This window comes from Amblyomma americanum, chromosome 2 (genome assembly GCF_052857255.1).
Source record: "Amblyomma americanum isolate KBUSLIRL-KWMA chromosome 2, ASM5285725v1, whole genome shotgun sequence".
NCBI classification, from domain to species: Eukaryota; Metazoa; Arthropoda; class Arachnida; order Ixodida; family Ixodidae; genus Amblyomma; species Amblyomma americanum.
The window spans coordinates 80,299,341-80,324,273 of record NC_135498.1 but is presented as its reverse complement, the minus strand read 5'-3'; the positions used below and the strand labels follow the sequence as shown (position 1 = coordinate 80,324,273).

The 24,933-nt window shown below is 43.7% G+C and overlaps 2 protein-coding genes across 5 annotated transcripts in view; one reads left to right on the top strand and one right to left on the bottom strand.

Moving 5' to 3' along the window:
- Positions 1-8,663, top strand: part of CenB1A (Centaurin beta 1A) — a 33,726-nt gene extending 25,063 nt beyond the window's left edge. For 2 of the 3 annotated variants that reach the window (XM_077654722.1, XM_077654721.1), the window contains exons 20-22: positions 432-541; positions 1,614-1,780; positions 6,260-8,663. In XM_077654722.1, coding sequence (XP_077510848.1) covers positions 432-541; positions 1,614-1,780; positions 6,260-6,357 — 375 coding nt within the window. In that variant the 3' untranslated portion in view covers positions 6,358-8,663. Of the gene's footprint in view, positions 1-431; positions 542-1,613; positions 1,781-4,699; positions 4,860-6,259 lie in introns of all 3 variants that reach the window. The other variant, XM_077654720.1, reaches the window with a different exon arrangement.
- A 411-nt stretch (positions 8,664-9,074) lies between these two features.
- The window catches only part of Vps15 (vacuolar protein sorting 15), a 35,041-nt gene continuing 19,182 nt past the window's right edge, over positions 9,075-24,933 (bottom strand). For both annotated transcript variants that reach the window (XM_077654718.1, XM_077654719.1), the window contains exons 22-35: positions 24,409-24,465; positions 24,231-24,274; positions 23,274-23,423; positions 21,011-21,059; positions 20,242-20,464; positions 19,751-19,946; positions 18,232-18,362; positions 17,155-17,239; positions 16,683-16,780; positions 16,456-16,560; positions 14,883-15,008; positions 11,475-11,632; positions 10,774-10,958; positions 9,075-9,802 (exon numbers count right to left, since the gene is read on the bottom strand). In XM_077654718.1, coding sequence (XP_077510844.1) covers positions 9,589-9,802; positions 10,774-10,958; positions 11,475-11,632; positions 14,883-15,008; positions 16,456-16,560; positions 16,683-16,780; positions 17,155-17,239; positions 18,232-18,362; positions 19,751-19,946; positions 20,242-20,464; positions 21,011-21,059; positions 23,274-23,423; positions 24,231-24,274; positions 24,409-24,465 — 1,821 coding nt within the window. In that variant the 3' untranslated portion in view covers positions 9,075-9,588. The remainder of the gene's footprint in view (positions 9,803-10,773; positions 10,959-11,474; positions 11,633-14,882; positions 15,009-16,455; positions 16,561-16,682; positions 16,781-17,154; positions 17,240-18,231; positions 18,363-19,750; positions 19,947-20,241; positions 20,465-21,010; positions 21,060-23,273; positions 23,424-24,230; positions 24,275-24,408; positions 24,466-24,933) is intronic.

Here is a 24,933-nt window from a genome sequence, read left to right as displayed (position 1 = left end):
TGTTGCTGAGTTGTTTCCTCTTGCTGTTGTAAAGACAGATGACTGGTTAGCGTGTGCAATGTCTGGCTCTCACACTTTCTGGTGTGTAACAGGCATACCATATCATTGTGCCAAAGGGATGTGGCTACGCATTTTTCTGAGATATGGGGAGCGTTTACCAATTCAAAGGATAGTACAATATTCTAAGGCCAGATGGATCCAGTTTGGGTACGGTGTGCTCTCCGTGTGCTCCGGTGTGCTTCCCTTAGCAGCGGGCAATGCTGACAATGTTGGGCTAGCTCTTTATTCGTAGGTATTATAACTGAGCGGCTGACTGATATGCACCGTTGTATAGTTGTTGTGCCAGGTAGCTTAAACCTTGTGGGGTGCGCGAATGCCCCGGCCATTTTTACAATGCGAGTGAAAGTGCGATGTGTGGTTGCTGTATGCAGGGTTCTATCATGGCCTGTGAATTCCTGCTCCTGAATGGTGCCAAAACCAATAATGCTGATGAAAATGGGCGCACGTCTCTCCACGTGTCTACGCTGCTGGGGAACACAGGGTGCTGTACTCTTGACTCGGTTCACCCAGCCTCAACTGCACCCCCCCCCCCCCCCCCTCCCCTCTCGTGTTGTCAAAAAATCCTAAGGAAGAGAGCGGTTCTGCTGACTCTGTTTGTTTAGTTTTGCAGTAATGATACTACTCCTGAACCCAGAGAAGCATGCTTAAACAGTGAGAATGTTAGTCTTCCTCCTGGTCCTGTCTTTCCATGTGCAATTTCTCCCTCTGTTTTGTATCGAATTGCATGGTTTCATCGCAAGTATAGTTTGGATGAACAAAAATTGAATTTAAATTTCAAGTGCAGTTTTCAGACAACCAAGGTGTAGGAAAATAAATTAAATGTCACTAGAACTGAGGTATTTACTTTACTTTCTCCCTTCTGCATTTTTGACATTTTTATTGGAATACAAAACAGTATCCTTGTAATGTTGCAACAGTGCTATGTAGTGAATGACAGAAGACTTGGTTGGCATCAGTCATCTTTCTCCTAAATTTAATTTCCCAATCAGACAGACTTCTGTCAAATGTTTTCTTTTGAGTTTTTACAAAGTGAATAGCTCTAAGCCAGCAAACTGGTCAAACATCTAACTGGTTAAGCCAGTCTGCAGTGTCAATATTGTCATCAGAATGGCACCTGTTGCATTGGAAATGTTTGGAAACATCTCGTCTATGTGAAATTAATGAATAAGCTATTTGTTTCTTGATAGAATGTTATTTCAAGACGTTAAATCGCTGCTATATTAAAGCAATAGAAATGAGAGCAGTACACAGTGTTGCTAACTCTTCAAACTGCGAATGGCATTAGGGAAGTGTCATTAATTGGTCTGTGTGGAACCATGCAGATGCCTCAAAACTGACTGCATTAGGAGTGACATGTAATTTTTTATTGCCTGTTTGGCACATGCATTAAGTTTTGAGTTGCACTGCCCTCTTGTGTGCATGACATTGCTTGCTTCACGCAACCACTATGAACACCGCATAACTGAACCCAAGACAAAAAGCGGACGCTTGGAAAATGGGCTGTTCCTGCCTCTGTGTTGTATATTTTTTTTTACACTTTTCGCACTTTGCAGGCAGGTGTGCCTCTTGCTGAAGCATGGAGCTGACCAGCATTCCCAGGATAAGGATGGTGCAACAGCTCTGAAGATAGCTGTGGATAATGCCAACCCAGACATTGTAACCATGCTCAGGCTGGCCAAGCTCAATGAGGAGATTCGTCGAGATGAGTTTGGCAACCCAGGTCTGCTGTCCTGCCATAAAGTGCTTTTCTTTCACTGGGCCCACATTCACTACTGCACGCTACATTCACTTGCACTCATTTTACTCTTGCTGCCTCCTTTCTGCCCCCACAAGACAGGCAGAAAGTTGACATTTTTCAAATACCTTAATCGGCCACCCGTGCATCATGTGCAACACCTGTAGTTCTGTTTGAACATTAGAAAGGTGTATGTGGCTGTCTGCAGCCTGTCCATTGCTTCCTCAGAAGAAAGCGCTTCGTACTGTTAAAGTGTTCGCAAATCGTCAAGTCACCTTTGCTGAAAGCGAAACTTCCTTCATCATGGTGGCACAGCCTGTATTTAGCAAGAAAATTGGCTGCAGTGCCGCGGTCTTCTACTTTTGAGCATTTGCGCATGTGATCTCTGGTCCTTACGCTAGGAGACACCATGTTGTTAACCACCATCCTTGAGTTTGGGATATGATGTTATGTTGGCAGGTTACCATACAGCAGGTGTGTCTGCAGAAAGTGCACTTGCGTCTTCTGGGTGGCACTAGAGGGCATCAGTGCTGCACTTTACCTCTGCACTAGGGACGGGCTGCACCATCATGATAAAGGGGTTTTAGCTGGGCCTGACTTGGAGGTTTCGCAAAGGTTCCATGCCTGCCATCAGTGGTAAGGTAGAATGGAAATAGTCATGGAGCATAGATGGTGCATAAATGAACCGATTTCTTTGGCAGAAAAGCAGCTGGCTAGAGTGTTGATGTTGTAAGTCTTCTTACAATTTCCTTCGTTAACCACTATTGAGGGGCTGCAATTATATAGGTTGCACTATTGGCTCTCATGATTAAATGCCCCTGGCTCATTTAGTCACCAGCACTGCCTCAGAGTAAAATTGTTCTCTGCTTAAAATAACTCCATTCAGTTTTTCTGTTTTTGTTGAGGAATGTAGGGAACAGAAACAAAAAGTTATTGTGCCAGTCTGATCAGGTATACCTGCTTTCATATGAAGACAGCCTCAACTGGTACAATACGAAACTAGTTGTTGAACAAGATAAGTGTACAGGAGCCTTAATATTAAGAAAAGAAAAAGCGTGCTGTTTGAACAGTGCTGCACACAGGAAACTGCACAGTTTGTATAGGAGAACATATAAATAAGTGAAATGGCCATAATTCAAGATGGCAGTGTACACTTTTTCTGTGCGTAACTTGGCACATCTTTTGAAAATGCACTTCTGATTCAGATTAGGTCAGTTTATCAGCTCTGGCCATTTCCAAGTAAATAATTTTGACTGTTTTTTTACTGGTTTTTCTAGGCTGTCAAAATTCATAATTTTTGCTCTCGTTTCAACTATGTAGCTGCCATTTTGTGGGGAATCCAGTGTACAGTGCTCATAGTAATTATGATGATGTGCTGGGGTCAATTACGATGTGGCAGGATTAGTGTTGGATGCCTTGTGTTTGCATAGAGCAGCAACCCATTATGAGCAGTGCGATAACATTTTTGTCATACTTCTTCACTAGCCCAACTGCCCATTTCTTGTATATTGTCTGGTGTTACCGGCATATCGCGTGTGAACGCATTTTCATCAAATCCTTGTCATGTTCTGGCTGATTTGTCTAACCGCTTGCCGAATGCCAGCTTTCTGTCATTGACTCATCCTTAGTCGGGGTCTCATAACCCTTTGAAGTGACAAGCGGCAGAAGGGTTTAAGACGCACACGTAAAAGTTTTTTATCCAATTTATTTAATTACTGGTTGTTTGTTGATGAGAGGCCTAGAGCTTTCTGTCTTCTGTCTCTTCTCCAACCCTTTGTTGTAGGTTAATATTACAGACATCAATTAATGGTGCTAAATTTGTTTTGATGTTATTTCTGCACTAATGGGTACATACAAATTGCTGGAAAAAATGCTTTTCCTAATGCGAATGAATGCATAATGTAGAGCATTTTTTTAGAATATGCTAATAACTTTTCAATTCTTTTTTCACCCCTTCACAAAGTGTACATGAATTCCACATTTGAATAGGTAGCATAGAATAATTCAGATTAGAACAAGGCTTGCATGTAGCTTTAATGCTGCCTTAGTTTTCACTTGTTGAAGTGCCCGTCCTCACCGATACCTCAGTCATTGAAGCTCTAATGGCTTGTGCCTAAATTTATTAATTACAATGCTTTGCCAGATTTTTTTTCTTTACTACTAACGGAAGGCACGGTCTTGGGCTCCAGAATTTTGCTTGCATTATTTTATATTGGTTTAAGTATTCTGTCTAAACATTTTGATTTAACAACCAGATAGCTGGACATGTAAGGCATTTTTGCAGTGCTATTTAGGAAAAGGAGGGCTTTAATATGATTTTTCTGCTTGGATGCCTGGCCTGTGTATGCTCATTAGTGGCTGCACATGTCCGTATTTAATGGATACTGCTCATGGCTCTCAAGATTATTTTATTCTCCATTTTTTGAAAAAACCAACGCTTTTGGTTATTGAGATATTACAATGATTTCAGTACTATTTGACAGCCTTAGGATTAAAAGTAGTGGATGCAAGTGAATTGTTATGAGCTTATGTTACGTAAAAATTTTCAGCATTACATTTACATATTCGGTGATATAGTTGAAGATCCAACAATGTTACAAAGGTTTAAGAGAAGGCTTTGTATCCATCGTAACGACGGGAGTGGGCCCGGCCGTCTTTAGTTTCATGCATTTCATGCATCCCTGTGCACGGTGTCTTGAGAACGGTAACCAAGCTCCTCCTTAGCAGCCTGACTTCGAGGTTGGCTCTTAGCCTCGAGCATTCCTCCTCTCATCTGGCTTTCCCACCACTCAACCCCTTCATGTTTAACCTCCTCATCTCATCGGTTCGAACATCAAGGCCGGGCAAATTGGCAGTCTCCACTGGAGCCTCTCCTGAAGTACATTGTTGCCGTCTCCGTTGCAGCAGCCGTCAGCGATCCTCCAACTTCGTCGGGTCGACGTGGCAGGAGTCGGAAGGGGAAGCGCCTTGTCACTTGCCTCTCTAGCTTGCACCCGTCGCTCGAAAAGGCTATGGGACCTCGGCTTAAGTCACACCACAGGATGAACAGTGGACAATCTTTGAAGTAATGTGGCACACGCACCAAAATTTGCAGCCTTCATAGTGTCTGTTTGTGGGCGTTTGTTGCACACTAACCCTGCGGCTGGTAGGCTGTGACAGAAGAGCTGGAGTTGCTGTTGTACATTGTGCTTCTTCTTCTTTTTTTTCTTTTTTTGCACTGAAATTTTAGCTGCAGCCTTGTTTCACTGGTGTATACACGGTGACTTAAAGATGCTTTAAATCATGGCACCTGGATGTGCTGCAACTCTCAAGCAGCTGAATTTGCTTACAAGTGCGTTACAGCGGGTACTACCCCCTTCTAACTTTTTCTTGCAATTCAGTTTCAAGCTTAAATGTCGACAATGCACACACGAACCACCTGAGAAGCAGTTTTGTTAGCTCTGTAGACATTAGAAGTACCGGCAGGTTTTCAGCTTACTAAGTCTTGATGTATGCCCACTAAATATGCTGTTTATGCGCAAGGGAATGTCAGAGCAGTTTAGATGTGGGTATTGTTCTCACAGTTTGCAGTTGAGTATCTGTAAATGCATTCGGTGGAGCATACGACTGTTCACATGTTTTGGCCCAACAGTTTAATGCCAAAAAACTTCACCAGAGCACAGAAGGACTCACTGCAATACTTATAGGACATGCTAGCTTGGCACACTAAAAGGCAACCAGACATGTTCAAGGACAAACACACAGACATGTGCATCAATGTGATAGCAAATGGAATAAAACCTGCTGCACATGTTGAAATATGTTAGTATAGAGAGTGCCACCACTGAAATATTGCTCGCTGGAAGAGAAATGTGAGTGGCAAGACCATTCAAAGTATGCACATGAACCGGCTGCAGCACTAGCAACAAATTCCATCGTGGTCATCGCACTTGTAATTAAGTCATATTAGTCTGGCAAAATAAACTCTTAATGAGTGTTATACCCGACACATGCATACAGGGTGAAGACTTTGATAAACGCAATGTCAAAGCATCAATCCAGCAGCTGCCAGTGCATTCATTAACAGTTAGGGCAAAGAATCCTGAGTATTTTATGTGCATTTTCTGCAAAACTGGCCTCGGGTCCTGGTGACTATTAACAGAACTTCAGTTTTACATAGGAATTAGCTTTTCATTCAAGCAACAGTGTCAGTTGCTCCTTTGCTGAAGTGAGCTATCCTTACTTGCAGAAACCATGAGCTTTAATTGGCAAATGGTGGCGAGAAATTACTGCACAATCTGCTGTTGGCGCAACATGGCATCATTTCAGCATTGTGAGCAGTAATGTTGTGCAGTTAATTCTCGTTTGATTGTTAAAAAGCACTAAACACTGCTGCAAAAGTGCTCAGAAGTGTTCTTAAGCATACTGTACTCACAGCTGTTGGGACCTGCACAGCGCTCAACCGTCGGCATTGCTTTCTTACAGGTGACGATACTTTTATTGATGTCGTTCGGGACTTCTCGCACATGGCCTCCAACAACCCCGAGAAGCTGCGCCGCCAGCCAAGCAAGCATTCGGAGTGAGGAAATGCGCCTGACTCCTTTGCACTTGTTGTCACTGTGACCTACCACTTCAGACGTTGCTTTATTTTCCGTTTTGTTTGTGGAAACTGATGTTATCATCTGTTACTTCTGTTAAAAGCATTGGTTGAGCTGCTCAAAAGATGTGAAGCTAACTGGCACGGGTCACCATATAGTGTGTGTTGTTTTGAAAAGGCTTCACCTCTGTTCTACTTGTTGGTAGTGTTGAAAAGTGTTAAACAACAAAAACCGGGTGTTGAAAGGCAAAAGTCAGAAGTGACAGCTCATAGCAGCCTAGTGGGCAACTTTTTTATGATGTTGTTGCATCCGTTGAAACATTATTTTAAAACTTATGGTATGGTTGGTATAGGAGTCCAACTTTACGAGTCCCAGCATGACTTTTTGGCCCATTTTTTAGTGAGGACACCCACATGCCTGGGCAGTCAAGTCATTTTGACAAATAATTTCCCCGACATAATCTTCCTGGTGAATACAAAGGAGTGATAGCTCAAGGTTGACTCGGCAGAGTTGGTGTTCCTCAGACTTTTCAACGAGTATATATACTGTTACTTGGCACATTGTTGCGCGGTGTAATAGTGCACCCTCACTCACTTCTGAATCAGATGGCATGATCTGCTTGTTTGATGGTGATAATGGGCACAGAATTAATACTGCCACAACAGCTTGCTTGTATTCAATGACATTCACATTTCTTGCGCTTGTTGTTGGCGCTTTTTGTAAAGAGTTTTCTTGTAGTGTAAGCAACTTAAGGCAGGCTTTACTGGAGCATAGTGTGTTGCTTTAGCATGGGTGTACGCATGATTTCCAAGAGCTGACATAAGGCTTCAAGGATTACACTTTTGCCATTTTCGTTTCTTGTCCCCTTGCCTGCCGTTTATACCAACCCCTGTGTTTCACAGTTTCTGTTTTTCAAGAGAAGGGCTTTAGATAATTTGGGCCTCCTACTCAGCATTTTAAAGACGTCACTTGAGATCATCTTTTTTTTTTTAAATTGAAGTCTTTCAGAGGCGTGTTCCTATGGTGTGCATTAAACTTCTGCACAACTGTCATTTTTCTTTTAAGTGGGCAGTTTGAAGTCTTTTTCTTTTATTTGAAAAGAAGTTAATTTACTGTGTTATTTTTTGTATAAAATGGTGTTTTTAACCAGTGTAGTCACCAATTTGCTCAGCTAATGCTGAAGGCTTTGAATGTTTCGTTTCTGCGCCTAGACATCACTCATGTTTACGAGATTTAGAAGTTTTTTAACAATTGCTGAAAATGAATTGTATCTTTTCAAATGCAACTGGCATTCAATGCCTTGCTCGGAAACTATTGCCACTGCTGAAGCTTTTTTACATAGCAGCCTACTGTATCCTTGCATGAAATACCTTTCTTGCCCCTGTGCGTAGCCTTTTGCTTTTTGTAGATATTTAAGGTTTGTGATCGTGGAACCAAGTCATGCTGTACTAACTGTCGCTTTATATACAGCTTTCATGGCACTATAGAAGTTTGTATAACTAGCAGATGAAGGCTTTAGTACTTCGTGAGAGTGGCACTGTGTGAAATCGTTTTTGTACATTTTTTTAAGGGCAGAAGTTGCTTTTTCAAATGGTGTTGTGTGTCAGATGTGCCGAGCAGCACTTGAGGATAATACGAAAACATGTTGACTCTGTGACATTCTAAGAGGTGTGCAGCATAGCGTATAGACCATGTGCTCTGGTCACTCCCTTGGTTTTTAAGCAGTTGTTTCGCTTGCTTTTTGTTGTGTAACTGTTAGCCGAGTCCATGGCTAATGTTGTGCTGGAGGGATTGTGCACTCGCAATGGACACATTCCTGGACAATTCCACTGGTGTTGGCAGCCACTGTAGGCTAGAGATTGTGAGCGGTACTACTAGTGTCAAAGACATGCTGCGGCAGCCTGCCGACCCGAAAGTGCGGGGTTTTTTTTTTAAAGTAAACGCAGATCTTTGCATCATGCAGACTGCTCCTCCTTTGCTCGGAGTTGAGACAAGCACTTGAGTAGCCAGGGACAAAGAATTGTGTTGAGGTGGTTTTGGATCTCAAGGGCTCAGTGTGACCAAGCACAGCCAAAGAAGATGTCCTTTGTGGCAAAGGCATTGCTGTGATAATGTTTCAAATATGGGAACAAATGTTTCATTTAATGTCACAAGTTTATAGGGATACAAACATTAAAGTACTACCGAAAGCACCATGTGCAAAAAGATGTCATTAGGGTTATGATGTGTCGAGAAAGTTGAAAGATGGTGTTTGGGGAGGGAGAAACAATAAAGGCATTTTAAACAGCACAGCTACGCCGATCTTCTCTCTGTATATTTTTACTATGTGAGCCATCAAAAATTTTGTTCTTGCACCCTTATCACTTTTACAGGGATCTATCTTTCAGACACATTTCAAGCTTGCTTACAATAGGAAGGGTGGGATGGTGTGGTATATATATGGGGTTTAAAGTCCCAAAACGACATGGGTTATGAGGGACGCTGTACTAGAGGGCACCGGATTAATTTTGACCACCTCAGGTTCTTTAGCTTCGCCTCCATCAAAATGCAGCCGCTGCGGCCAGGATCGAACACATGTCCTCGGCAGCGCCCTAACAGTTGAGTCGCCGTGGCGGGGGGACTCCAGAGAAAAGGCAAAGGACAGCTTTAGGAGTGAAGTTTCAAAACACTCTAGTGTATTTTCAATTAAACAGGAAAGGAGATTTGGGCTGTAATACTGTTTTATTAAATTACTATGAACATAAGTCTTCATCCAGCAGCTTAGCTATGTACAATTCGCTCAGGCTGTAAACAAGTTTATATGAACAAATGAGTCTACTAAACAAACTAAACAAAATATTCCATTATACCAGCAGGTGCAATGATGTGGAAAATATACCATAGCTTTAATTTCTCACAACTGCTTAACATACGTACACACATACACCCACAATGTTCAATGATATATAATGCATTTTAAATCTATTCCTACGACAGAAACTTGCTTTGAAACCAACAGGCAAAGATGGCACTTTCACTACAGTCTGCTAAAATGGGCTGTTCAGCACACAAACATGCACCCATTGCAAACAAAAAATAACTTATGAAAACAAACACGTACCACAACATTATATTACCACATGGAATCAGTATGTGCCGAATGTATGGCTGCACCATTCGCACAACACGATCAATTGCGTGACTGGCACAGTTCTGCGTCGTCGTTGGTGGCACTCACTATTTCCACACTTTGACCACACCATTCTTGGATGCAGATACTATGAATGTCTGGCCGGTTGTCTGTACAACGCCAATATCACTGATGCAGTCATTGTGGCCGGTCGGCGGTTGTTCAGGGTGGCGCTTTGGTTGCTCCGCATTGGGCTGGTCCTTTTTCGGACGGCTGCTGTACACTTCTTGAATCACTTTCGTCCCATCTATGAGACTCGACCTGAAAAGCAAGCCAGCAAGTCACATCACTATATTCAAGATTACCTATGCATAAAGTTCTTGCATGGATATTTGACTATAATCAGAACCTTGTTTGAAACTGATGTGTAGCATATATGCAGTATGGTCTTTCACTACTGTGTCAAATGGCTGATTTTAGTTATTGTAGCTTCAGCAAAACAAGAAAAATCAGTTCAAAGTATCAAAATGTTAAATGATGCATTTGAATTCTGCACTTAATTCAGACATTTAATTGAAATCTCAAGCAATGGCACTCTTTACTGATCTTGCAGTTCCGGGACACCTCATCCAACAAGATGCGCATACACAGACAAGCGAAACCTTTCTCCAGTTTTCAGTGCACGAAATAGTAGTTTATGTGCTCAATATGTGCTTGATTCAAAGTGAATGTTTATGGCTGATATTTTTTAACAAACAATGTACTTCCTTCCAATAAGTAGCGCACTCACAACAGAAGTCCATTACCTTAATTCAAAACGAACATGTCCATCAGCACATGTCCTCAACTTAAACACACAATTTTCCTATATAGCACCCTCTAAGCATTGCCAGCAACACTTTTAGCCTACCCACTGGTGAGTCTGTACATTTTTAATCTTATTTGAAAACTGAAACGAGCATTTTTTTTTTACAACAATGGACTTGTCGGGGCTTTTGAGCACAGTTGAGAACACGAGTGGAATAACAGTTAAAATGGCATGAAATTATTAAAGTTAGGCTGCACTGTGACCAGAAAAGTCAATGAGCCAAAACTGGCCACTTGCTCCCATGAGTTTACTTTTTGTTAGGAAATGGACAAATTTTTTTTTTCTTTCTCGAAGCCACCAATGGAGGCTGCACATATAAGGGTGCTGCCCATTCCCAGCCTGAAATGGCACTAGCAAAAACCCGACATGCTGGACAAACTGCATCACACACAAATGCACTCCTGTGCCAAAGTTCCACACATACTTGTAGCTGAAGGATGGTGTCAGGGTGTCTGTAGCTGACCCAGCAACAACATGTGATGCCAGCGGGTTGTTGATGTCCCACAGGCGAATGCGCATGTCGGAGCCAGCTGTAAGCATGAATGGTCCACACTCCAGGGGGCTGATGTACATGCTGTACACCGAATGCGCCTGTGCAGGTGGGTGTGCCTGGACATAGACAACAGACACATTGCACTTTGGAACTGCAGCCTTATATAGTACTGCCATAGTTATTTATTACTTATTCACAGGATACTGCTGGTCCCAATCTCGAGCCTTGGGCACAAGTGGGCAGTACAAAAAAAAAAAAATGAACAAGCCTAACGACTGAAAAAAGCATTGCAAGTAAATCTGACTTAAGAGGGTTACAGATAAAGTTGAGCAATGTAGCAGGAAATAAAATATTTCGTGGTCTGCACAAACCAAGAACACACTATTTCAGGCAAAAAGGAGAACAAGAAACAGCGATATACAATGAAAAAAAAGAAAGTTATGTCACAACAAGAAGCAGACGAGGGCACCACACTGATACATTGAAAGGCAAAAGGCATACGTACAGCTGCTTTGGTAAGAAATAAAATCAACTGAAGAGAATCCTAAAGTTGCGCAAACTATAAGATTGAAACCACTCGCATGTGCATCCACCTCTAATTCTTTCTTTTTCTGTTTCGTTCTTGAACGCACCTGTTTTTCGCTGAGGGGTGGAGCAGTGCTTGCCCAAAGGGTTCGCAGTCGAGCCTGTGTCTCCAGGTCCCAGAGCGAGACCTCGTTGTTGCCCTCCACGGCAGCCCAGACTCCAGACTGGTGCAGTGGGTCAATGCTCACCCGACGCACACGAGCGCCTGCAAACATTCCACAGCCCCTCTTTTGACACCGCATTGAAACGCTATTTTGGCGCAACTGGCGAAATTTAAGAACACGTGGCAAGGCCAGTAGGGCCACACAGCTCCTTAAAATTACCTAGAGGCAAAAGAGGCATCGCTCTGTCTATGCAAGTTTCTTCAAGGGCATTTCATCCGTTGCAGCATAGCCAGAAAGTGGACACTTCGTATTTGGCTGCATGCCATGACAATCTCTACTGTGTGCAGATAAAATTCCTTTAATAGCGTGTTTCTCACTCCCTTAATAAAGTTAGCGCAAGTGAATGTTACGTATTAGGCTCGTATGGGAATTAGCAAAGCGTTTCTTGGAGGTTTGCCTCAAGATAAACTGTACTGCTGCTACTGAATCGATGTTTTCTGCCAAATACTAGGCCAGACACACATCACTGCTGTGCCTATACTCCCCCTAAGTAACTTCAAAAAATTCCCACGAGGTGAACAGTCTGCAAAAAAATGGCATGCTCGCTCAATGCTGGGAAGGAAGACCACTACCTCACAAAATGAGGCTCACTTGCAAACTGAATGGTTGGCCTGGACTGTTTGGACATAGCAAATTCTGCAAATACGACTCGGCTAAAACCTCCTCCTACAGCACAAAGTTTTTAAACGCATGATATAAGAAGCAGAGCAGATGTCTCCTAGTACAGTTTAACCTGGATATATCGAATTCGAAAGGAATTGCAAAACAGTTTGATATATCGGTATTAAAAAAAAAATGGCAGTAGAAAAAATTTTGAAGCGAAAATACATAGCACCCCCACTTGACGCATTCTTGCAGCGAAGGCAGCGGCAGCGGAAGATGGTTTGAAACTAACCACTGCATATCAGAAGATATTTGATCCTATTAACAGTAAACTATAAATAAAGTAACCTCATTAAGACTAAGGTATGGTTGGTTTCAGCTATGACTTCAGCAGCAAAGAATGCCAGGTGAGGGCCGCCGCAAGGGCTTATTTGGGATGGCTTCACAGTGCCAGCACTGCCAGCAGCTGCCCAAGCCTTCACAGTCAATCTGTCTCCACATGTGAGAAGGGTTTGAAGAGTGCTGTAAGAAGTGACACTTAAAGGGACCCAGAAAGAGGGTCTCAATAAAGGTGACATATGTCTGAGATGTTAAAAGACGACGGTTCATAATTATCCCCAGCAAGAATTATTTTAATGCGTTTTTTGGACGCTGAGTTATATGCAGACAAAAATTGAACTTCCGCATCTTCGCGCCTTTCCCTCTCCTCTCGCACGCCAAAATGGTGGCGCTCCTCCGCCAGCCCCTCTCACTCGGCCCCTCCGCTACCTCTGCCGGCTGCGGCGCGCGCGGAGTGGCCGCCGCCGCGGTAGTGCGTCACGTCTGAAAGAATTTGGCGCTGTGAACCAATGATAACCCCCGGCTGCTGACGTCATTTGCAAGATGTGACGTCGTCTGCCAGGTTTTCGCGCGAAAGCCTGGCATCGCGCGTCGCCGTGAGGTGCAAAAGCGGGAATTTTTTAAAGTATTGTAAATTTCCCGTTTGCTTCTGAGGTCTCGTACGCGGCATGGACTCTCAGTGGCCTGTACTCTACATAGCGCAAGCATTTTAAAGCCATGCTCAAACACCCCTTTCTGTGGCCCTTTAAGAGGCGGGGTGCACAGTTCAATATGTTGAATGTTCCACTGACCGTGAGTTCAATATAGGTGAACAATAGTGCTATAATGCTTTTGTACGGGACTGTTCGATATAAACAAAAATTTGATATATCTGGGTTTGATATATCCGGGCTCAACTGTACTATAAAAATTTACCGCAGATAGTGCACGGTGCAATGTCTGCTACAATGCCATAATGAAACAATACACTGATGTGTTTCCATATCACTGTTGACAGTGAGCTCATATGCATAAAGAAATGCCATGGGGCAGTGAGTATGGACAACAGAACTGTAAAATACACAATTATAGCATGCAAACACAAAGTAGGCATCCCCAGCAAGTTTTGCAACACTGATTCGACAGCAATGTTGGCTTGCACTAGAGTAGCCACCTAAAAAAACTTGGCAGCAATTAAAAATAAATAGCAGCAAATCTCAGAAAACACAACTATATGTGGCAATGGGGCACCTTGAGACCATTCTGTTTGGAGGGGCCGAATTATAAGGCACCGCAAACCTGACATAAGTGACGCCGGCCACCTCCCATTCGCACCCCAGGAGCGTTGGAGCTGGACAAAGAGTTTGAATTAAGCAAATTTAGCGATACTGCGGTATTAAATAAATGGCTTTGATTGGAAATATGGCCAGCCAATCAAAACACTGACACTAGTCTCAATTAACCAAAAGAGCAAATTATCTGGGTTTCGATTATTGCGAGTCTACTGTATTTTATTTCCAGTGGCACAACACAAGCTGCAAAAAAAAACTTTGCGTGAAGAGGCGAAAATACATGCATACAGTTTTTCAGGGCCCCTATAAGATTAACAAGGCTACTTGCAGAACCTGATGTAATCTGTTAAAACCAGTACTATAGTAAAATTTTTCACTGGATATTTTTCGTTACAGGCCCCTTTTGTGCCAATGTTGTATGAATGGACTGCAGCAATCTTCAAAGTGCACACTGGCTGTACCACTTGTGTGTAAGACTTGGCTCTGTTTGAGTGCGAGTTGCACAGCACACTTTGTTCTTTTTTCCTTTTCACTGCAAAAAAAAACTTTGCGTGAAGAGGCGAAAATACATGCATACAGTTTTTCAGGGCCCCTATAAGATTAACAAGGCTACTTGCAGAACCTGATGTAATCTGTTAAAACCAGTACTATAGTAAAATTTTTCACTGGATATTTTTCGTTACAGGCCCCTTTTGTGCCAATGTTGTATGAATGGACTGCAGCAATCTTCAAAGTGCACACTGGCTGTACCACTTGTGTGTAAGACTTGGCTCTGTTTGAGTGCGAGTTGCACAGCACACTTTGTTCTTTTTTCCTTTTCACTTTGTTCTTTTTTCCTTTTCCTTTACAATTGTTGCCTAGTGCAATATTTTGTAATCAGGCACGCTGTTTCATGGTATTAAGTTATCTATTTTCTTCTAAATTATGGCCTCTTCAGTTTGTTCCTTTCAATGTTTATTTCATCTAACACCCACTCCTGCCAAGGGCATTTGCACAAAGGCTGGTAGCATGAATTAATAAAATGCAACCAGCATTCACTGCTTCAAAGCAGGCACTCCTAGTGAATGGGAAAACTTGCCGGCAGGGTGGCTGACAATGGTGCTGGGCAGCTGAAAGCGCATGTCCCAGCAAATCAGCTTCCCCTCCGAGGTACCACACACCAGCCAGTTGTGCTGGGGGTCAACGCAGAACGACGTGATCACACCTTTTCAGAAGAAAAAGAGATAAAAACAAACGCAGGATAAAAAACTTAAAATTAAAATGAACTCCATGTCACAAGTGAAACAGAGAAGCTGTACTTCTGGTTCAAACTGGTACTACGGCCAAACCAGAGAGGTGGGCTACCTCACGAAACATGGCGATAAAAGATGGAACAGAGAAGGATAGATTGAACAACTGGCCCATACTGTCTCTGGTTATTCTCTGTATGATTTTTTACACCAGTACAATGTTTCATAGCTCATCATCATCATCACTGTGACTACGCCCAGTGCAGGGGAAATTTCTCGCCCATGTCGCTTCAGTTAACCCTGTCCTTTGGCTGCTGCGCCAACCGTATGCCCACAAACTTTTTAAACTCATCTGCCCACCTAACTTTCTGCCGCCCCCGCTACGCTTCCCTTCCTTTGGAATCCAGTCTGTTACCCTTAAGGACCATCGGCTGTCTTGCCTTCGCATTACATGCCCTGCCAAAGCCCATTTCTTCTTGATTTCGACTAGGACGTCATCAACCCGCATTTGCTCCCTAGTCCACTCTGCTCTCTTCCTGTCTCTCAACGTCGCACCTACATTCTTCTTTCCATACCTCGCTGCCTTGTCCTTAACCTGAGCTGAACCCTTTTCGTTAGCCTCCACGTTTCTGCCTCATAAGTGAGTACCAGTAAGATAGAGCTGTTGTACACTTCTCTCTTGAGGGATATTGGTAAACTGTCATTCATGATCTCAGAGAACCTGCCATATGCGCTCCATCCCATTCTTACTCTAGCTATTTCCCTCTCATGATCCGGATCAGCTGTCACTACCTGCCCTAAGCAGACATACACATTCCTTTACCACTTCCAGCACCTCGCTACAAAAGTGAACTGCTGTTCCCTTGTTAGACTGTTGAACATTACTTTGGTTTTCTGCTTGTTAATTTTAAGACCCACCGTTCTGCTCTGCCTAACTCATTGATCATGCTTTGCAGTTCATCTCCTGAGTGACTCAGCAAGGCAATGTCATCAGAAAATCGCAAATCACCTACGTATTTTCCATTAACTCTTATCCCCCACTGTTCCCAATTCAGGCCTTGGAATTCCTCCTGGACACAGGCGGTGAATAGCATTGGCAAGATCGTGTGTCCCTGCCTGACGCCCTTCTTTATTCGAATTTTACTGCTGACTTCATGGAGAACTATGGTAGCTGTGCAGTTGTTATAGACGTCTTCCAGTAGTTTCACATAAGGCTCTTCTACACCCTGATTCCGCAATGCCTGTATGACTGCTGAGGTTTCCACTGAGTCAAATGCTTTCTCGTAATCAATAAAGGCTATATTAGGGGTTGGTTATAGGGGTTATAACTCAGGCTGGTATAGACACAGCTGGCGTCCTCCACGTTGCAAGATACCACGAGCAAATAAGCCTTCATCAGTTGCGGAGTTTAATCATACATACCATGTCTGGGATTGTTCTCGAAACACCAAGCAGTGCTAGGTGACCGCAGATCCCAGCCGATGATCGAGCCATAGACGGTGGCATAAACAAGTACGGACTGCAAACCTGCAAGATATGTTTATAAACATTCAACTGTGAGCACTTCCAGGCCGTCACATGATAAAAAGCAAGTGGCTTTATTTTTTCTCCGCGGGAGACCCTCTGTGCTAATGTACAAACCTACAAACCTGTGTCAAAGTGTTGAAGATCCACGACACACCCATCTTCATGTGGGTCCAGCGAGCGTGTCTTGAGTGGACTCGTCTTGTTGCTGTTCAGCTCGACTCTGCAGTACAAGGCCCTGTTTAATACTGAGCAATTCAAATCAAATCTAATCTCAGTTCTGCAAGCTCCATGTAGCTTTTTTATTGCCAGATCATTTAAGCGTACGCCAAAACTTTGGGTACAAGTTCAGGTAGGGCTTGCATTACTGGCACGGCCACATTTCCGTTAACAAGCACCAACATAACAGCATTTTTATGAACGGTGACATAGCGCAGTGTTCCCATTAGAATTAGATTACAGTGGCTTGTTAGAACAGCTGCAACAAATGTGGCAAACCAATGGTGCACTGAATTAGCCTGCTTAGGAAAAAATAAGCACCAAGAGGAATGTTAGAACGCAAGTGTGAGAGTACTGTAATGCGCACTTAGCATTTACCTAAAAACTTGAATGGTACCCGCGTCGGATGCGACAGCCAAGGACTGCATGCTCTGGCACACTGTCATACATGTGACCTGGCCATCTGAGGTAATAAACATGAATGAAGCCATTGGAATTCAGCACTTACAGGCACATGAACGGTGCAAAGCAGAGAACATTATGAGGAGGCTTGAAATATTGTATTTAAGTTTACTTTTCAACCAGTCGTATGTACTTTGAGCCAAAAATCAGAGTACAGCACTGAACTAATATAAAATATAGGGCACACTCCTCCTTTGGTATTGAAATGGCTATACGAAATATGCTCTTCAATGCATGTCACATATACAATATGTAAATGCACTTTACATTTATTGTACACTGCACATACAATATGCCTGAACATTATGCAAACAGAAGCCTATGTTTTATGTATTCAAAGCATCCTTGCATTATCAGGCTGGAATCAAATGTGAACACAAACTAAGAACAAGGCACAAGCTTTTGACTTTCTACATTCAGCTATAGTAAGTAATCAGCTTGATTCGCGTTTATATATCAGAGAGCTGCATATAAATATTTTGCCACGCACTTGAAGAATAATATAAAAGAGTGCACACATTTGAAAGACCCAAAATTCCTTGGCACATTGAAATGCTAAGTGTTCAAAGTGCTTTTGAAACACTGCTTGAAAAACAAAAGAAAAAGTTTAAGAATTTGAGAAGAATTTTTGCATCTGCGGGCTCTCAATATTTATTACCCCAGTGATGGAATGTAATAACAGCATCGGCACACCAGGAAGTGTCAGATTTGAATTTGAGAAACCTGAGCGCTTGTGAACTCATGTTGCTCCTGCAGACATTCCAGTCAACCAAAAACAGAGCAGAAAAAAGTAAATGCTTCATTTTTTTTTTTACATGTTAGGATAGTAGTAAGTTCGAAGTGTCGTGGTGCAGCAGTCATGAGCATCTACTTGCCACAGTTCTTACATCGGGAATACTTCCATGCTTTTCCAAATCTCAGTTCTGCTACAGAGCACACGCTCATCGCCTTGTGCCTGTGCAGAAACCCCGGACGGCTGGACGTGCTACCCACCCATCCTGGCGTAGGTCTGGCGAGACCGGTTGGCAATGGCCTTCTTCTCCATGCGGCCCCAGTCCCAGATCTTGACCAGCCCATCAGCCGAGCATGTGGCAAACAGGCTTGTATTAGGAATCACCTGCAGCCTGCAATGAGACGCATGTGGAGCCGCAGCGTCAACGACTGAGCCAACCAAGCCACCACCAGATCGCCGAACTGACCCACCCAGCTCTTTGCCGTGCCATGTCCAATTGCATTCACCTTTGTGTCTAGTGTCAGTAAAGCTTATTTGTAATAAGTGCCATCACATGCATTGGTGCCTCAGCAGATATGGTGTCCAGCTGTGCTGAGAAATATAACACAGGCGCAACTCCACTCAAGGCAGCCAAAGGTGATATGCGAAAAACCCCAGTTGCAAGATTTCGTCACATATTAAAATTGGTTCAAACAGAATAGGATGATTAGTTTGGGTTAGGTCAGAAAAACCAACCGCAAGTTCACACTCAAATTTCACACCTGTAAATGCCATATATAATCAAACCTCAATATATCGAATGCGGACACTATGAATTATTGGCTATATTGAAATGTTCCTAAATGTTTTTGACAAACACAACTGTTTTTTAAGAGTTACTGAGATTTGAACGACCATTCATGAACCTCCATTGAGTTGATCCTCATCACGTTCAATGTTCACTGAAAATTGCAGTGCGGCACCGGCCAATCCCCATTGAGTTCGATGCAAATTGGCTCAATGGACAATGAAGCTGCCTTAGTGACAGGGAGGGGTATTAGTCACACGGCGGGAATACACATTTAGTATCAAAGTCTTACAGCAGAACAGCACTAGAGAGTCTAATGCAACTTCCCATGCTGATAAAAAATTTAAAAGTTTTAAGTTTGCCGATAACATAGTGCACCTTATTTTATCAATATATAGCAACATCTTTTTCATTTTAAGCATGTAACATGTTTTGGTTAGTTGTCAGTCTTCCTAATGTATCAGCCGAAAGCCGCAAAAGTTACCAGAGAAAATTACACCAGGAGCTACTCTGTGACGGGCATTCTAACAAGGCATTACAGATGCAGAAAATTGTTACTATGACCCATGGCACTGAGCTACGACTTTCTCAACTGTGAATTCGGTCCCTGCATGCCTACTGCTCTGGTAGATGCCAGGATTCCCACTGTGGGCAGCTAGGACAATGGTGTTATTTCTTACCAAACGCAATGCCACTCTAAGGCTCATAAGGCAGCAGCATAAAGAGCGTTGCCACAGTCTTGCTGATGGCATCTGATATGGAAACAAGATGTGGTTCTAACAGCTAATTGGCGCCTGTCTAAGGTGCACAGTGAAGTATCCTTTCAGCAGATGCACTGCTGTCCCGAAAACATTGTTCCCCTCAAACGACAACCAAGCTGTTACCTAAATATGTGCTGACAGGTTCCTTGCAACCCAGGTAAGCACACACCCCCCACATTCAGGTCACGGCAAAATTTCTGAAAGCACTACAGCCAAAGGGACGAGGCTTGCCTGTGAATGGCCCCCTTGTGTTCGTGCATGTGGGCCACCAGCGTGCCACGGGGCCTCCACTTTGTCGGCAGCGGGCGCTCCTCTCGTGTCGGGTCGTCGATGGCCTCCCTCACGGTTTGCTCCCGGGCATACTCGTTCCGCTTCTTGTTCAGCAGAAGCTGCAGCTCCGCATGGCACGACAGGCAGTGCACTGTGGCTGTGGAGAGACATGGCTGCTCTACAAACTCTAATGCTCTCTCAAGACCAAGCTGCACGGCAAGCATTCAAAGTCTTTAGTGGCCAACTTCACGATTCAAGCGATGATAAGCAAAGCCTCAGGCTGTACTCATAGAAATCTTCTGATACACAACATCCAGCCTTCAAAGTGTTTTGAGTACAAGCTCAGCCATGTTGGTTGGGTCAATCAAGACGTGTGAAGCCAGCTTGCAGAATTTCGCAGATAGTATACTACAAATTTGGTGCTCAAAAATTCTTTACAGGCTGCTACCTACCTGAATCTATTGCTATTCCAGTGAAAATCTTCTGTGGCTGCTTTGGGGACGTGTTCGCAGACGGAGCAGCAGATTCTGCCGACTCAGCACCAGAGACATGCAATTCCGAATTTGGGTCCCCATCTCCAGCTGGCGAGTGCTGATGCGTTGGCTGCGGCTGCTGTTTTGGCGGAGACTGCTCCCGCAGTTCAATTTTGCCAAACATCCGTTGCCAGTCCTCATTCTGAAATTTTCAAACAGAAAGGTGGCACTATTATCCAACACCTCCGTTGACTCAATACAATGAGAGTATGTACGTACACATGGCAACTCCAGCTGCCTTTACACCACAGGCTGCATGGACTTGCATTTTTGTTGAAAAGAAAAAGTGCCACTTGGCAATTGTACTGATTTCATCTGCATAAGTGGCGTAGTTTGAAACGATTCTTTTAGCCATTCATTCTTTTAACTATTTATTGTTAGTAATGGCTGATTCTGACATCATGACTGAGAGCTACAGAAACAAGGTCAGCCACTGGCCCTGATGTTGAAGGCAGAACAGTGAAGAAAGGAAAGAAGTTGATCAGCCCCAAAAGACGCAAAATATGGCCCCAGGACAACATTTGACAAGAAAAGTCTGTAGACCTTGGCAGAGATGCCAAAATATTAGTCCCTTTTGCACCAGTACCCTGTCACATGCATTATGCAATAACAAAACACACACAAAAGGTATTTGCACAGCTGACAATTGGTGTGGTACAAAAGGCAACATGTGAAATTGATCAATCACCATGGTCACTTGAGGGGATTCGGCAGGCAGTCCTTTCTTCTTGTATGACCTAGATACCAAAGAAAGACAGGTAAGGCAAAAGCACTACTGGCTCTCTAACAAGAAAAATACACAAACCAGAGTACAAGTTCCAACAGTAAAACCTTGTTGATATGTTCCCAGTTCGTACGATTTCCCGGTTTGTATGCTCAAAATCGCGGACCTTTAAAATGTCCCATAAAGTTACATTATATTGCTCCCAGTTAATACGGTCCGCGATAATACAATTTCCCGGCTACTACCGTATTTACACGATTGTAAGTCGACGTATTTTTAAAAATTTGAAAATCCGAAGTAGGGCGGTCGACTTAAAATCTAAACCAAAGCATCGCACCATAAATAAAGGCAAGACAAACGAGATATCAGGAATGCTACAGCGTGATTGCATTTTTGCTGCGCAGCTCCATCGCATTGCTCTTGGTGCTGGCCTTGAGCAGCTGCTATGTCAACGCGCAGAACTGGCATTGCCACCCCGCACGCAGCAGCCGATGGTGGCTGTCGACAAGAAGCAAACCAGCACCAACCCACTCCCCACAAGTGGCTGCAGATTGTGTCTGCTGATAAGCAGTGGCGGCCCAATAACGCAATCGCGTTATATTCTTAATAGGTGTTGTTCAAGTTTTTTTTCTTTACTTTCAACCACGCACTCGGCGCTCAAGGGAGCATCGATACTTGATGGAAGGGCCGCTGTTTCAATTGCAGCAGCACCCCCACTCAGAACCGCAGCGGCGCCAGGAAGTGTCGGTAGCCGACGAAAGAGCCGACACCGCTCATGCGTAGTTTCTTTTTGGCTCTGATGCATTTGACTACTGCCGGCCGCGTTTCACAAGTTATTAATGTAGTGCTTCGTCATTTGTGCTCTGGGTTCAGTAAGCGAGCGGCGCTCGTTCACGGCTACATTCAAGATGGATGTCATTCTTTACGCCGAAGAAGCGAACTGAGTGCCAGACCACAAGTTCAACATTCGCAACGGGTGATACAGGTGTGGCAGCTGCAGCGAGGTGAAATTTTCAGCTGTTCCACGCGATGTCGTGATGTGGCTGTTTGCGAAGTGCGGGATTTCGCTGCACGACAATGTTAGAACGACGAGCTGTGGGACCGCTGCAGCGATCACGACAGCAACGCTAGTGAGGACGATGGCGCAAGTGTGGACGAGTAGCCCAGTGACTAATACATTTTCATTTTGGAATGTGCCCATGGGCGCACCCGCGCTCGGCAGCCGATAGCGGCTGGAGATAAGAGGAGGCCACAGAACAGTGCTATCACGTTCTGTTATTAAAGGCCAAGCGTAAACGACCTCCAAGTATTTTTTTTTTTCCAGAAATGTGATGTGGGGGGCTCAACTTACATTCAAGTCGACTTACAATCCTGTAAATACGGTACGTTTAGTCTGGTTTATGGAGGTTTAACGTCCAAAAGCGACTCAAGCTATGAGGGGTGCCGTAGTGAAGGGATCAGGAAATCTCGATCACCTGGGGTTCTTTACCGTGCACTGACATTGCACAGTACACAGGCCTCTAGCATTTCACCTCCATGAAATTTGACCACTGTGGCCGGGATCGAACCTGCGTCCTTCGGGTCAGCAGCCGAGCACCATAACCACTAAGCCACCGCGGCGGCTAGGCTACTAAGTTTCAAATTTCGAGAAAATATGGTTGTATAATGTGTTTATTGACCAAACGCACATGTTGAAAACATACAATCGGGCGAACGTGAGGGCACATGCCATGAAAAGCTAAAATGCAGCAGCGGTCACCTGCCGTTGTGGCTTCTGTGAAGTGCCTCGATGCGAGGAGGCGAAGCACCACCACCAATAACAACAAAAAAAAAGTCGCACTTTGATTCGAGACGGCCGTTTTTGCGGTAATGTGACATGAAGAGAAACGCTGAGGTTTCTTCGCGGGCGCATAAAAGCAAGGGGGCGAAACATTAAGAACTACAGCAATGCACCTGCGAAAATCAGCTGCCGCGGTGGCTGCAAGGGGCGAAGCATCTAAAAATGAACATATTTTGGTTACCTGCGTCATTGCTGTCGGCAGACCAGATGCGTTACAAAGTTTCTTCCGCGCTTAAGACAGCACAAATGCGGATTGAATTCTGCGAGCACTAGAAAATGATCTCTTGAGATCTTGTGCCAAGAATTGCTAATCTACAATATTTGTGAAGTTAAATTGTCGATAAGTGTCTTTGTCAACATTCTTCAGCTTACAGTACTCTTTCATACCTGCTCTGCAGGAAAGCTTGCTGTGAAGCCTCGTCGCCAATCTTGAGCGTGCGCAGGTCTGTGCTTCGGCATCTGTTTGACATGTAGAGTTTCTCCAGGTCGATCTCGCCACCACGTAGCTTGGCATCCACGCTTTCATTCTCTGCAGCACTGCACAGTGACGGTTATTTTGTCAATGCATGCCACTAGCCATACCTCTCGGAAAAGTTCAGCGTGGTCGAGAATCCCATGCAAGAGGTCTGCTGGGAGTAACATTTAGCCATTTTAACTCTGATAGTGGGATTTCACTTTTAAAAATGCACTTCAAACCGGTACAGTATCTGCATATGCACAGCAATACTAGACAGGCACACCCAAAAGAGGAAGTGTACTATACTATGGTTTATCAGCAGCTAAAGTGAAAGACTCAGAAGCTGTATTCTGCAGGCTTTGAGGAGTAAAATTTACGAAACTAATGCATGCACTGCACTCAGTCACATAAAGCTCAGCTGAAAATTTCTGAAACATCTCAGCTCAGCTGAAACATCTGAGCTGAAAATTTTGAAAGTAGAGTATTATTACATGGGGTAAAATATTAAGAAAAATTTTACTTTTTGATAGCCAATTTAACGGACGTGCTCATCACGCAAGTGCCTTCATGCAAATGAATACAGTAATTTCTGCTAGGAAAAAAGATAAGTAAGTGGTGCAGAGTAGCCAACAGGGTAAAAACTCAATGTGTTGCATCAGAGGAATACTGCAAATGCAGGGGCTCCAATTTTTGCCTTCAATTCGAATGGTTGTAAGCCACTCTCATGTAATGAGTTAACCTTACACACTCAGTTTTTCCTTCCGTTACCTAGCATTTGCATGGTTTCAGCCACACACACCAGTACACCGCAAGACAAATGCCTGACCACAGAGACATAGCTGCTTACGCTTGCATGTATAGTGATGAAACATTGAAAGTAGTAGTACCTTCTCTTGTATTTACTGATCTTCAGCAGGTGTTCCTTCATCACCTAGAACAGGAGCAGGGCAGCTCTAGTAAGCAGTGCGTCATGCTAAGAAAACAACTATTATTCATTTGGCAAATAGCGAGGCTCTCAAAACAAGCCATGAAATGCAGGTTTTCAGCATCCAAGCTCAGACGTACCACAATCTTGTCTTCCATGGCTTCAGTAACACCGTCCGACTGGAGCCTCCTGTAAACCTGCACACAAAATAGGAATGTTGAGCTGTATTAATTCCGCCACACTGGGCTCCTTAACCATTGTTGAACATGCTCCTTTAATTTCTAGCAACTGCTGGACATGTCATTCCATCAGAACTCATCCTGACATCAAAGCATGAAAGCATATTGGAACAATATCGACTACTGCTTACCACCAATAAACTCAGTGCTAGTAGTTAGAGTTGAAACATTTCACAAGTTGAACCATCTTTGTTCCACTGTCAGTTGCCATCTAGCACTGTTTCTATCAGCTGTTCCTGTAGTCTGTTGTCCCTGTTTATACAGTTACAAATTAACCTACTCAAATACTACAAATCGATGGACTGATCACATGATAATCGTTCATAAAGGTGGCCACATTGCAAGCCCATCGTGCCTTCATAACTTATGCAATAGCATTATAATACAGGATAGTAGACAAATCCCAGCCAAGAATGACTAATTCTT